At 40.5% G+C, this 14,438-nt stretch overlaps 1 protein-coding gene across 1 annotated transcript in view; it reads right to left on the bottom strand.

Annotated features, from left to right (window-relative positions):
• Positions 1-14,438, bottom strand: part of mfn1a (mitofusin 1a) — a 38,173-nt gene that overhangs the window by 19,818 nt on the left and 3,917 nt on the right. Inside the window, exons 2-8 of the mRNA XM_056464823.1 lie at positions 13,604-13,739; positions 10,534-10,696; positions 9,047-9,171; positions 7,619-7,727; positions 5,678-5,785; positions 3,107-3,260; positions 2,768-2,835 (exon numbers count right to left, since the gene is read on the bottom strand). Coding sequence (XP_056320798.1) covers positions 2,768-2,835; positions 3,107-3,260; positions 5,678-5,785; positions 7,619-7,727; positions 9,047-9,171; positions 10,534-10,696; positions 13,604-13,739 — 863 coding nt within the window. The remainder of the gene's footprint in view (positions 1-2,767; positions 2,836-3,106; positions 3,261-5,677; positions 5,786-7,618; positions 7,728-9,046; positions 9,172-10,533; positions 10,697-13,603; positions 13,740-14,438) is intronic.

Genomic DNA, 14,438 nt, shown 5'->3' with positions numbered 1-14,438 from the left:
GTACAAGTGATACAAGTGTATCTGTAGCAAAGAACTGCGAATAAGAAGATATTATAGGCCTAAGTGCTATCGTAATCTATCGATAACACCATGTTCTCTCACTCTGCACAGCTGTGGTTCGCTCATCAAATGAAAAACAAAAGACGGGGAGGAGCTGAATTCTTCCAGTGTTTTTAAATCAAATTTAAAGGGGACTGAGATGATAATTTAGTGTACAGTTTATGAGCTAATCGCAAAAGTTTTAGCGGGGCTGAGTAAAAATATATGGGGGGGCTACAGCCCCCTTAAAATAGGCCTAGCAACGCCCATAATCATGCGAGAGATCTGCAAAGTGGATGGCAACATCAACAGCCATATTTTTGTGCTGCCCATTACATTACAAACCACAGGAGAGGGCAAATTCTTCAGCAGGATAGCGCTCCTTCTCATACTTCAGCCTCCACATCAAAGTTCCTGAAAGCAAAGAAGGTCAAGTTGCTGCAGAATTGTCCAGCCCAGTCACCAGACATGAACATTATTGAGCATGTCTGGGGTAAGATGAAGGAGGAGGCATTGAAGATGAATCCAAATAATCTTGATGAACTCTGGGAGTCCTGCAAGAACGCTTTCTTTGCAATTACTCAAATAACTTATTAATAAAGTCATCTGGAATGGCAGAGATGTACGGTTACAGTCGTACAAGCTCAATATTAATTCTTTTTCCACTGCACCATGTCTGTAATACTTTAAATGACTACAATAGTTTTATCCTGGATTCGAACCCAATATGCCAGTCAAGAACACTAACCCCTCCACTATATGACTTGATGTCTTATCAAAAACAGTGTGGGATACAGGTTCCTCAATACACATAAACATGTTTAAGAACAATACTTAAAAATAACCACTAGTGGCCCGTTTCCACTGAGTGGTATGGTACGGTTCGGTTTGGTATGCTTTTATGGCCGTTTCCACTGTCAAAAGGCGTACCGAACCAAACCGTACCATACCACTTTTTCGGCACCCTTTTGAAAGGGTACCAAACACGAGAAAGGGTACCAAAAGGCAGAGCCACACGCGCAGCTGAACACTATTGGTTCACAGAGATACGTCATTCGCTTACGCAACAAGCCAGAATGAAAACAAAAAACCTGCCATGTTTGAAATACACAGCGAGAGATTATAGCGGAATTATAAATACATATAATAACGAGCCATGGTCGATCTGGGCTCAAACAAACCTTGTCGTCGTCTTGATGAACAGCCACAAAGCCAAGAAGAAGAGCAGATTTACCCTGTGCCCCATAGTTTTTTATGAGCCAGTCTGAGGCGCGAGCGGTTTCACTTTCTTGCTAGCGCTCGAGCGCGTCTAACATTATATCTGAAATAACAAACTTCTTGAGCTGAGGATTATAACCTGCGCTTGATTATTGACGTGCTTTTGAAACCCGATCCTGTCAGGCACTGACAAACGCGAGAGTGAAGCGTGAAGAAACAAAGGAGAAGCCGGAAAAAAAGGAGCACATTATTTTTCAGCAAATATGAACAAAATGCCATGTATAACTAACTTATAATCTTCACCTTTTGGACTAATATGAACTGGGAATGACGGAATTACTGTCTAACAGAGGCTACATGTGCTGCTGAAGATTACAGACACAGATAAGAGGTTTTCACTGACTGTGGGCTGTATTTTGTGTTGTTTTGAACCTAAATACGGACGAAATGTCTGCTATATGTAGTTCTTCTGTAGTTGGTAACATATCGGAGACTGTAAAGGGCTGTATATGTTTATATATGTTCATTTATTTAGTTATTTGATATAATTACAGACGTTACAGTAGGCTATTTTGCACTGTCATTGATCTGCAGTTATAATCAACTCATGTTCATTGAAAAGTTAGTAATAAACATTTCTACACAAGTATTTATGTGTATGAAGACTCTGTTTTTTGAGAAGTGCTTCTCATATGATACGCGAGCGATCTGTACAGCTTTATTGTAGACATTTCCTCGAGCGAGAATGACGTCGACTGAAACTTTCTGTCATACACCACGCCCACCAAAAGGGTACCCTTGTTAGTAGAAACGCAAGCCTGATAAAGGTGACCCGGACCAAACCGTACCATACCGTACCAGTCAGTGGAAACGAGCCATAGGTGTCACTGTAGAGACAGGTTTTGAAATGATTCGAAGCCTTGACACATTTTCTTCGACTGTATTAGTGTTTCATGAAGCCTTGCTCTGCCCACTACTAATTTAGGGAATGTGGTGTGTGGGTCAGTAGACAGCAAGCTTATAAATGCATAACAATTCTCCCATAGACGTGCGCAAAAAGAGCATTGAGATTGGCTGAAATGTACACGGTGGATCTGGTGGAATTACGAGATATGGCATGTACTGTGTGAGTTAATATGCCCCTGTAACGTATTTGAGATTGTCAAAAATGTACACAGCACCCTCTAGTGGATTTGTGAAAACACAATCTGCAAGTATACATAGCCCAGGAAACATATTTCAACATTCTCAAATACGTAGCCCTGGGAACGTATCTCCAATGAGCCTATTTCTCAAAAAAATTGGAGTGTTCCTTTAAGAAGATCGTCACCACATCACACAATTTCTGTCTGAAGCTGTCATAAATTCTTGTCTAGTCTAAACAACACACAGACGTGACTAAGACTTTTTCCACAAAAGCTCCTGCTAATCCTTTTTTTGTTTTCAGGCTCATTGTCAGACGCCGATTATCCTGGAACGGAGACCACAGTTTGAGTGCTTTTTTTTTTACCTCAAATGTTCTTTCAAAACTCTGGAACTCCATCAGTCGCTCTTGGAATCCTTCTGCCAAAGCTCCGCCTTTAAATAAAAAGCATATGCCCAATAATACCAGCCAATGTAAGACATGTGAAATCAAGCATGTATCATTTTTGCATATTTTTCACACCTAAAGTCGCACCTCGAGTGTCATTCTTAAAACCTGTGAGATTTATTAGCATCTGGCTCAGAATGTTTTATAGTTATTATGCTCATTTTAACTTGGGTAGGTCTAGTTTTTCCTGGTCTTACTCCAGAAGAGTGTCAAAAGCAGAAGGCTCTGCGCTGTGTGACCCAAAGCGGTGGAGCCTACCAGTCTCTGGCATTCCCTGGGCACGGTGGATCCTGGCACTGAGCACTTCTTTGGCAGAGACGAAGAAGATGCGGTCAGGTGCCTTGTTTAGGTCCACTACCTTAAGCTCGTCCACTAAAAAACTGACGCAGCGATCCATGTGCTGCTTTCGCACCTATAAAGACAATAAAGAAGTAACATGTAAAATAATTAAAACCCTTCTCTGTAACAAATGCTGGATTCCACACAATCGATTCATGTTGGGAGAACAAGAAGGAATTAAGCTCTTATTAGTTTTCACAAATTTAAGTGGATTGAACAAAACAATTAAGTCCCAAAAAACTCAATAAATGTGTTGTTTCAGCTTATTTTAAATATTTTATACTGTTGAAGTCAGAATTATTATCCCTCCTGAATTATTATTTTTTTATAAATAGCCCCCCTGTGTATTTTCCCCCAATTTATGTTTAACAGAGAGAATAACATTTCTAAACATAATAGTTTTAATAACTCATCTCTAACAACTGATTTATTTTATCTTTGCCATGATGACAGTAAATAATATTTTATTAGATGTTTTTCAAGACACTTCTATATAGATTAAAGTGACATTTAAAGGCTTAACTAGGTTAATTTTGCAAGTTGAGCAAATCATTGTATAACAGGGGTTTGTTATGTAACAATGGAAAAAATAAATACTACTTAAGGGGCTAATAATATTGCCCTTAAAATGGTTTTTAAAAAAGTTCCTTGCACAGTTAAACATCAATTGGGAAATATTTGAAATCCTCAACAAAAAAAAAAGATACTCATCCATGTTTCTTTAAACTTTGAAGTGATTTCTTTATATTATGTAGAGCTGAATATTTGAAAATGTGTGAACTTCTCATAAAGGCAGATTAACATATACACTCACAGGCCACTTTATTAGGTACACATGTCCAACTCCTCGTTAAAGCAAATTTCTAATCAGCCAATTACATGGCAGCAATTCAATGCATTTAGGCATGTAGACATGGGCTGTTTCTCAATATGCGTTCATCAGCGGTCTTGCGTCCTCGTGTCATCATCAGCTGCCAAAGTTCAGTTCCAATACTCAAGACCGCAAGAACAGAGGACGTGTGAAAGACTGGAGGTGGGAAGCGCAGCATTTTATTTAAATTTATTATTAAAGTTCAGAGAGATCACTTATTTACCTCAGGAGTTTCCCTAAATGAAACGGTAAAAGCAAACATTACCATGCACATCTTAATCAAGGAATAAACACATTAAGGGTGTTTGTTTGCTGAATTTTTTTATTAAAATATGTTTTATTTGTATTGTGCAACGTATATTTATAATGTTTTTATGCATATATATTGAAAAGGCGAAAAACAATAAATTGTTGTATGAATGCTGTAATGTTAAATAATTTCCTATTAAAAACCCATGGAGGTCATGTGACCATCAGGAAGAACGCAGCATCTTATTTCTCAAAGGATGCGTTCTTTGTTCTCGTGGTCTCCCGAGTTCGTTCTTCCGAGGACATCTGGCAAAACTGGTCTCAACAAGAACTCAAGTCTGTTCTCTGCGTTCTTGGAATTGAGAAACAGCCATGGTCAAGACGATCTGCTGCTGTTCAAACTGAGCATCAGAATGGGGAAGAAAGGTGATTTTAGTGACTTTGAATGTGGCATGGTTGTTTGTGCTAGACAGGCTGATCTGAGTATTTCAGAAACTGCTGATCTACTGGGATTTTCACACACAACCATCTCTAGGGTTCACAGAGAATGGTCAGAAAAAGAGAAAATATCCAGTGAGTGGCAGTTCTGTTGGTGCAAATGCCTTGTCGATGCCAGAGGTAAGAGGAGAATGGCCAGACTAGTTCAACCTGATAGAAAGGCAACAGTAACTCCAATAACCACTTGTTACAACCGAGGTCTGCAGAGGAGCATCTCTGAACACACAACACATCCAACCTTGAGGCGGATGGATGCGTGATGCTATCATCTCAATCTGGACCAAAATCCCTGAGGAATATTTCCAGTACCTTGTTGAACCTATGCCACGAAGGATTAAGGCAGTTCTGAAGGCAAAAGGGGGTCCAACCTGGTATCAGTAAGGTGTACCTAATAAAGTGGCTGGTGAGTGTATCAGAAAATTTTCTAAACATTTTTTTCTTCTGTTGAACACGATAGAAGACGTTTTGAAGTATGATGGAAACCTGTAACCCTTGACTTCCATAGTAGGAAAAACAAATATGGAAGTCAATGGTTACAGGTTTCCAACATTCTTCAGTATGTCTTTTTTTGTGTTCAAAAGAAGAAAGAAACTTAAACTGGTTTGAAACAAGCAGAGAGAGAGAGTGTAAATGATTTTCATTTTTGCCTAAACTATCCCTTTAAGCATTGAATAATGTTTGTGAAAAACAAATTATTCTAAATTACTCAGCATTAGCAAATAATTATTTTTTAAGCCTCTAAATATTAAATGGATGAGTAGAAACAATAAAAGGAACAGATTTTTTTACACATCTGTGAAATGATTCTGTGTTGTGGTGAATCACTCCAGACTAACAAATATTAGTGATGAGTCATTTGTAATAAAACTTACATCTTCCAGATACTCTGGCTCTAAGACAGACGCGTCCCAGCGATTGTTCAGGATGAAAATGTTGGGTTTGGAAATGCGCTCATTCACTTTGTGGAAAAAGTGCTTTTCCTTTCAAAGAAAAGTGAAAGATACAAATAAACAAAATCTATCTATCTATATATATTTATATAAATATATAATATATATATATATATATATATATTTATATATATATATATATATATATATATATATATATATATATATATATATATATATATTGTTAACAATGAAGTAAAACTCATAGTATCAACCTATAATAATATTTTGGCCAGTACCTTTTCAATGGCAGATATTAAAATTCTACAGCATTTTGCCTAAATAATAATAAAAACTTTTGATTATTACAAGATAATTTGGGTCAATTTAAGCACCACAAGGTTATAACCTACATTATAAAAAAATAAAATAAAATCTAATGTAACAGATGCCAGCTCAAACTGAGTTGGGTGCAGTAGGACTGGTGGGTTACACGTGGGGGCTCGTTCATGATGGGAATGAGGTTCAGGGGCATGAGTGTAATGAAGGCCAGCTAGCGAAGCTCTATGCATGTAAACCTCACTGCTCTGGCCTCTAAAGGTGCTCTAGCAACAGACGCTAAAGGCTATGGTCTTTAGCCTCCTTGTTAGAGCAACTGACTCCCACATAAAGAATCGCCGGTTCAATCCCAGCTCAGACCGAGTTGGGTGCAGTAGGACTGGAGGGTTACACGTGGGAGGCTCGTCCGGGATGGGAGTGAGGTTCAGTGTAACGGAGGCCAGCTAGCAAAGTGCTATACAAGTTAACCTCACTCCTCTGACCTCTAAAGGTGCTCTAGCGACAGATACTAGGGGCCATGGTCTTTAGCCTCCTTGTTAGAGCAACTGACTCATATGCAATGAATCGTTGGTTCGATCGCAGATCAGACTGGGTTGGGTGCAGTAGGGCTGGTGGGTTACACTGGGTTAAAATGTGATGTTTATTTGCTCAAAATTACACTTTACTGAGTTTATAATTAATAATGCATATAAACACAAACATTTTGTCTTTGCAATGTTTTTTAAGGCATATAAATACATTTATTCACTCGATCATTCCACAATGAGCACACACAGTTAAATATTCAATAACAAACATTAAAAAATAAAAATAAATAAATAAAACTGTCTACTTACGGATATGATGCCAGTTTAAAGTAATGTACGTTTGTTTGTTTATTTATTGTCATATCTGGAACTTCTCTGGCTATTTCGTGGCTAGATTAATAAAGACAAAAGCATATTACATAATAATGATAATAATAATTACTTCATAATTCAATAACAGATGTTATAAAAATGAATAAATATTAGATATAATATATAATGATATATAATATTAGATATGATTTTTCAGTTCGATTTACATTTGCGACACGGTGGCTCAGTGGTTAGCACTGTCGCCTCACAGCAAGAAGGTCGCTGGTTCGAGTCCCTGCTGGGTCAGTTGGCATTTCTGTGTGGAGTTTGCATGTTCTTCAAGTGTTGCCATGGGTTTTCTCCGGGTGCACCGGTTTCCACCACAGTCCAAAGACATTCGGTATAAATGAATTGAATAAACTAAATTGGCCATAGTGTATGTGTGTGAATAAGTGTGTATGGGTGTTTCCCAGTACTGGGTTGCAGCTGGAAGGGCATCCGCTGCGTGAAACATGTGCTGGATAAGTTGGCGGTTCATTTCGCTGTGGTGACCCCTGCTAAATAAAGGGACTAATTTGAAGGAAAATGAATGAATGAGGAATACGTTTACATTTAGTCATTTAGCAGATGCTTTTGTCCAAAGCGATATACAGTATGATAAAAAAACTACAATTCTTCACATTTGAAAAAACATCCCATTTTGTGTACGTATAAGTGACAGTAATGAAGTGTTTTGTAAACTCACAGTGTTCATGATGGTAGACTCAGAGTTGGCCACAAGCACAAACACATCGGCATCTAAACAGAACTTGTCGATCCAGCTGTCCAGCTCTGATGTGACGTCAATTCCTGGACTACAGAGTGAGGAGAGTCATTCAGACTTCAAGAAAACCACACATCATGTTTCGCTGCTAATCTCACATCAGGCGGTTTTTGGTTTCAGCAAATAGAATCATAAATAAAACATGTGCTTAGATTTTTCTATAAACCAAACAGGCTGTTCACCACCCAGGATGCCTCTAATGCAGCACTCAGAAGAGAAGAGAAGAGAAGAGAAGAGAAGAGAAGAGAAGAGAAGAGAAGAGAAGAGAAGAGAAGAGAAGAGAAGAGACATTCACTACACTATAAAAATCATAAATAAAGTCCCATAAAACATGAACATCCGTAGTGTGTGTGTGTGTGTGTGTGTGTGTGTGTGTGTGTGTGTGTGTGTGTGTGTGTGTGTGTGTGTGTGTGTGTGTGTGTGTGTGTGTGTGTGTGTGTGTGTGTGTGCGTGCGTGCGCGCCATGATACGCCATTTTTCTCCAGCCTCCAGCGCCAAGACTGAGGCTCTGCACAAGAAGTTTGGCCAGAGGAGAAATGGTCGTGCCCAACTAAGCCTGGTTTCTCTCGATGTTTTTTTTTCCTTCACTTTCGTCAATTGGTGAAGTTTATTCCTCAACACAGTCGCCACTGGCTTGCTTGGTTTGGGACTTGTGGAGCTGCGCATCATAGGATTTGCTTTTCAGTGTTTGGGCTTTAGAAGTGAAACTTAAACTACACTGAACTAAACTAGGTGGCACAGTGGCTCAGTGGTTAGCACTGTTGCTCACAGCAAAAAGGTCACTGGTTCGAATCCCGGCTAAGCCAGTTGGCATTTCTGTTTGGAGTTTGAATGTTCACCCTGTGTTGGCATGGATTTTCTCCGGGTGCTCCGGTTTCCCCCACAGTCCAAACACATGTGCTATAGGTGAATTGTGTATGAGGAGTGTATGAGTGTGTATAGGTGTTTCTAGTACTGGGTTGCGGCTGGAGGGGCATCTGCTGTGTAAAAACATATGCTGAAATAGTTGGCAGTTCATTACACTGTGGTGACCCCTGATAAATAAGGGGACTACGCCGTAGGAAAATGAATGAACTGAACTTCAACTCTGACAACTGGACTGACGTAGTTTGAATTTACTAGAACTGTTAAGAGCAGGGGTGGGCAAACTCGGTCCTGGAGGGCCGGTGTCCTGCATAGTTTAGCTTCAACTTTAATCAAACACACCTGAACATGCTAATCAGTGTCTTCAAGATCACTAATTATCTATAAGCTGGTGTGTTTGATCAGAGTTGGAGCTAAACTGTGCAGGACACCGGCCCTCCAGGACCGAGTTTGCCCACCCCTGGTTAAGAGTGAAGGTGTTCATACCTGTCCATAAGGACCAGGTCATCTCTCAGCAGGACACACTTGGTTTTAGGCCAAAATACTCGGACCAGACAGCCTGAGTCCTGGTTCCTGTTCATATGCAGAGCGTGAGCCAGATGGTTGACTGTCTTCAACAGTAGAAACAAACAGCATTCATGCCACAGTGAACACTTTATTTACATGTTATTCTTTTTTTAATAACACGTTAATCTATTTTACATTCAGCTTTTGTTTTGGATCATTTTGACCCAGTACTCAAGAATGAGAGTTGGTTACACTTGGTCAAAAATGACCAAAGCATTTACTCAAAAAAATGTAATGCTATGTGTAATAGGGACTAACCTAACTAACCTAAGCTGGGTTAATTTTTTTTTATTACAGTTTTTCTCAGTGGCTTTGGTGCATTTCTCTCAACACTATTTACATTTGCACAACAGTTAATGCATTTCTCAAAACAATTAGTTATTTGTGCACATCATAGTAGCAGTTTCTCATTCCTTCCAATACATTGCGAATGCTTTTGGACATGCATCAATTGCTTTCATACAACACTCTGCTGTTTTATAACATTATCATTTGCGTATGTCATGTCAGTCAAAATTAACTAAACTAGTGAATGCTGAATATTCATTCCATATAAAACTAATAGTCCTCATTTCATTACTTGAGTCATTACATTTTGCATGTAATGACTCAAGTAATGAAATGAGGACTATTAGTTGAACTAGTTGTCAAAATCTGTCAAGCAAATTTTATAAAAAAAATGTTAAAAGATTTTTTTTTTCCTGAAAATGTCGTCTAAATTGAACAATTTCATGAATGTTTTACAGACCTATGTATATAGTAACATGCTTGTGGAAGAGTAATTAGAAGAACTGTAATCACTGGCAAGGCCAACAAGAGCGACAGAATGTCCACCAAGAAATAATTTTTTTATGGATGATATTTTGTAGGTTTTTTGTGTATTAGTGGTAACATAAAAATATGAAATATACAATAGAGTAATTCGACCAGCAAGATTGCATTTTGCATGTATTACATTTGTACACAAATAAATGTACAGTAAGAATACAAATGTTCTGTATAAATACAAATTTTAGTTTTTCGATGTACTATTGATTCTTCTCAACAAAGATTTTTTTTAAATCTTTATTTCCTTGGTTGACTGTCATGGTGAAAAAAAAAACTAGTCATTTTGAGCAGTGTTGCTCACACGATGACAAATACACTTTATATTTTGGTGGCCTTGGCCAAATTACTCACACAGTAACTTTTAGAATCTTTTGAAGCATGAATGAAAATTTTGGGGGGTCTAACTACATTTTGCAGACATGCAATAAAGTTCTGACGTTCTAGCAAACAGTTTCGAGATTTGCACTCAGGGTTTAGACAATGTTAAGTTGAAAAATGAACTAAAGCAATTGAGAAAAACAGTAAATGACTTGTAATTTGTTTTTCAAATTTCTTTTTTCAGACTGTTTGAGTCTTACCTCAATACTCTTTCTCTCCTCCGAGTCTTCAGTGGTCAGGTAGGCTTGCTCTGCATCTGTGCCCTCCACACTCAGAAAGCAGTTAGTGGTGTGGCCGATCCCACTCGGCAGAACTCGTTCCCTAAGCATGGCATTGATTATTGTACTCTTTCCATTACTGGTCCTAAGAAACAAGACATACACCTGGTAACAAATTATCTGTTTAGCAAGAGTAATTCACAGGCAAAATTAGAAGAAATGTTTATTGAAATGGACATTCCCCTTTATAAAGACTCAAATGTGTGTAATTCAGTGTCTGTAGACGGACGGACGGACGGACGGACGGACGGACGGACGGACGGACGGACGGACGGACGGACGGACGGACGGACGGACGGACGGACGGACGGACGGACGGACGGACGGACGGACGGACGGACGGACGGACGGACGGACGGACGGACAGACAGACAGACAGACAGACAGACAGACAGACAGACAGACAGATAGATAGATAGATAGATAGATAGATAGATAGATAGATAGATAGATAGATAGTAAATCAGAAATCAGAAGGAGCTTTATTGCCAGGTATGTTCACACATACTAGGAATTTATTTTCGTGACAGAGCTTCTACAGTGCAACAGGATAACAGAGACAGGACAAAAAACAGATAATAAATATATTTTAAAAAATAGAAGTAAGTAGTGAATGCAAATATACAAATTGACAAGTGTATGTACGTGTTTATTACTATATACAACGTTATATGTGCAGCTGTTATGTGCAAATTGGCATGTAAAGTGTGTTGTTAAATAAGTGTATATGTGTATAAAAGTGTATAGCAAGTAGTGATGTTGGTTCCGCAATTATTATCATCAAGTGTTCATGAGATGGATTGCCTGAGGGAAGAAACTGTTTCTGTGTCGGGCTGTTCTGGTGCGCAGTGCTCTGTAGCGTTGATCAGAAGGTAAAAGTTCAAAGAGGCAGTGTGCTGGGTGTGAGGGGTCCAGAGTGATTTTGGCAGCCCTTCTGCTCGCTCTGGATAAGTACAGTTCTTGGGGAGTAGGAAGAGTTGTACCAGTGATTCGCTCAGCAGTCCGAACTATTCGACGTAGTCTTTGGAGATCGAATTTAGTAGCTGAGCTAAACCAGACAGTTATTGATGTGCAGATGACAGATTCAATGATGGAGGTGTAGAACTGTTTCAGCAGCTCCTTTGGGAGGTTGAACTTCCTCAGCTGACGAAGAAAGAACAGCCTCTGTTAAGCAATGTAAGTGTCCCACTTCAGGTCCTGAGAGATGGTGGTGCCCAGGAACCTGAATGACTCCACTGCTGCCACAATGCTGTCCATGATGCTCAGTGGGAGGAGAGCAGGGGGGTTTCTCCTGAAGTCCACTATCATCTCCACTGTTTTGAGCGTGTTGAGCTCCAGGTTGTTGTGGCTACACCAGACAGCCAACTCCTTAACCTCCTGTCTGTAAGCAGACTCGTCACCGTCCTGAATGAGGCCGATAAGTGTGGTGTCGTCTGCAAACTTCAAGAGCTTCACAGAGGAGTCTTTTGAAGTGCAGTCATTCGTGTACAGGGAGAAGAGCAGTGGGGAGAGGACACACCCCTGGGGGGCGCCAGTGCTGATTGTGCAGATACTAGATGAGAATTTTCCCAGCTTCACCAGCTGCTGCCTGTCCGTTAGGAAGCTGTTGATCCACTGACAGACAGAGGTGGGCACAGAGAGCTGAGCTAATTTTGGCAGGAGAAGTTTTGGGATGATAGTGTTAAACGCCGAGCTGAAGTTAACAAACAAGATCCTCACATAGGTCCCTGGTCTGTCTAGGTGTTGCAGAACATAATGCAGTCCCATATTTACTGCATTATCCACAGACCTGTTTGCTCTGTACGCAAACTGAAGAGAGTTCAGTGAGGGTTCTCAGGTGGGCCAGCACCAGGTTTTCAAAAGACTTCATGACCACAGATGTTAGTGCCACTTGTCTGTAGTCATTTAGTCCTGTAAGTTTGGGTTTCTTTGGGATGGGGATGATGGTAGAGCGTTTGAGGCAGGAGGGCACTTCACACAGCTCCAGTGATCTGTTGAAGATCAGGGTGAAGACGGGGGCCAGTTGGTCAGCACAGGATTTTAAACAGGCTGGTATTATAAAATCTGGGCCTGGTGCTTTTTCCTCTTATGTTTCTGGAAGACCTGGCGCACCTCATCTTCACTGAACTGAAGTGCAGGTATGGGGGAGGTGGGGGTGGTGGAGGTGTTAATGGTGGTGTGAAGAGCAGTTTAGAGTGGGTGTGGGGGGTTTTCTTAAACCGGCAGTAAAACTCATTCAGGTCATTTGCAAGTCGTTCATTGTCTACAGTGCTGGGGGATGGTGTCTTGTAGTTTGTGATGTTTTTCAAGCTTTTCCACACGGATGCTGAGTCGCTGGAAGAGAACTGACTCCTTAGTTTCTCAGAATAGTTCCTTTTTGCGACTCTGATCTCCTTTTCCAGTGTGTATTTGGCCTGCTTATACAAGGCCCTCTCCCCATTCCTGTAAGCAACCTCCTTGGCCTGACGTAGCTGTCTGAGTTTTACAGTGAACCATGGTTTGTCATTGTTGTATGTGAGTTGAGTCCTGGTAGGAATTCACACGTCTTCACAGAAACTGATATAAGATGTTACAGTCTCTGTGAGCTCATCCAGATCGTTTGCAGCAGCTTCAAAAACACTCCAGTCAGTGAGGTCGAAAGAGGCTTGTAGATCCCACTCTGTTTCGTTATAGATAGATAGATAGATAGATAGATAGATAGATAGATAGACAGACAGACAGACAGACAGACAGACAGACAGACAGACAGACAGACAGACAGACAGACAGACAGACAGATAGACAGACAGATAGACAGATAGATAGATGGATGAACAGACAGATAGACAGATAGATAGATAGACAGACAGACAGACAGACAGACAGACAGACAGACAGACATTTTTGACTTGTTTCTTGGTTTTCTTTTTTAACTCAATGTGCCCGCTGGGTATAGACAGACAGAGAGATAGACATACCAGCAAATGTAGGTCAGTCTTCAGTTTAGTTTTACCTGCCAAAGAAAGCCACCTTCATATGTCTGCGGTCCAGCACGTCTTTGATGACGGTGAGTTTCCTGAAGCAGGTCTGGATCTGCAGACACTGATCCTCCTCAGCAACATTATTCAGGTCTTCACTCCTCCACGTGTCTGTAAAAACACATCAAGTACAGCATACAAAACATCATCACAGAGTAATGAACAAAAGCACACCATGCTGGTGGATGTAAAGATAGAACATCGTATCCTGACTACACGTAACGTGACCTGCATGCAATATTGTAGAGGCGTGTCAGCCAAGACAGCCACACAACATCCAGGGACCTGAGGTACACAGGGTGTATCTCATCCACCCCCATTGCCACTGCAGAGCTTAAAACTACCTCAGTGACCTCAGGTTGGGTGATGGGTGAAGACCCCTGTCTTTGCTTCTTCAATGGTCCTCAAACCGACCGAGACCATCCCCGGTTGAGGTCAACAGCTCCTCACTTCTGCTGTAAACATTGTCAATGTGGAACTGCTTCCCCCTCCTGTGGCGCTGGATGGTTTGCCAAAATCTCTTTGAGCCCAAAAAGTAATCTTCCTCCATGGTCTCCCTGAACTCTTCCCAGGCCCAAGTTTTTGCTTCCGCAACCAAGTGAGTTTCAGCATGCTTGGTCTGTCAGTACCCATCAGCTGCCTCGGGAGTCCTACAAACCAACCAATCCACCACTGGGTTTGTGGATTGCCACCATGACAGGCACCACAGGTCTTACAGCCACGGTTGGTGTGATTTTGCCAAGTACAACGCAATTGTGGATTAACACCTACACTGATCCTGGAACATCATTTTTGCTGCAAAATGTAATC

This window comes from Danio aesculapii, chromosome 2, assembly GCF_903798145.1.
Source record: "Danio aesculapii chromosome 2, fDanAes4.1, whole genome shotgun sequence".
In the NCBI taxonomy this organism is placed as follows: Eukaryota; Metazoa; Chordata; class Actinopteri; order Cypriniformes; family Danionidae; genus Danio; species Danio aesculapii.
Note: the sequence above shows the minus strand (reverse complement) of the source record. Positions and strands in the feature narration are given on the sequence as shown.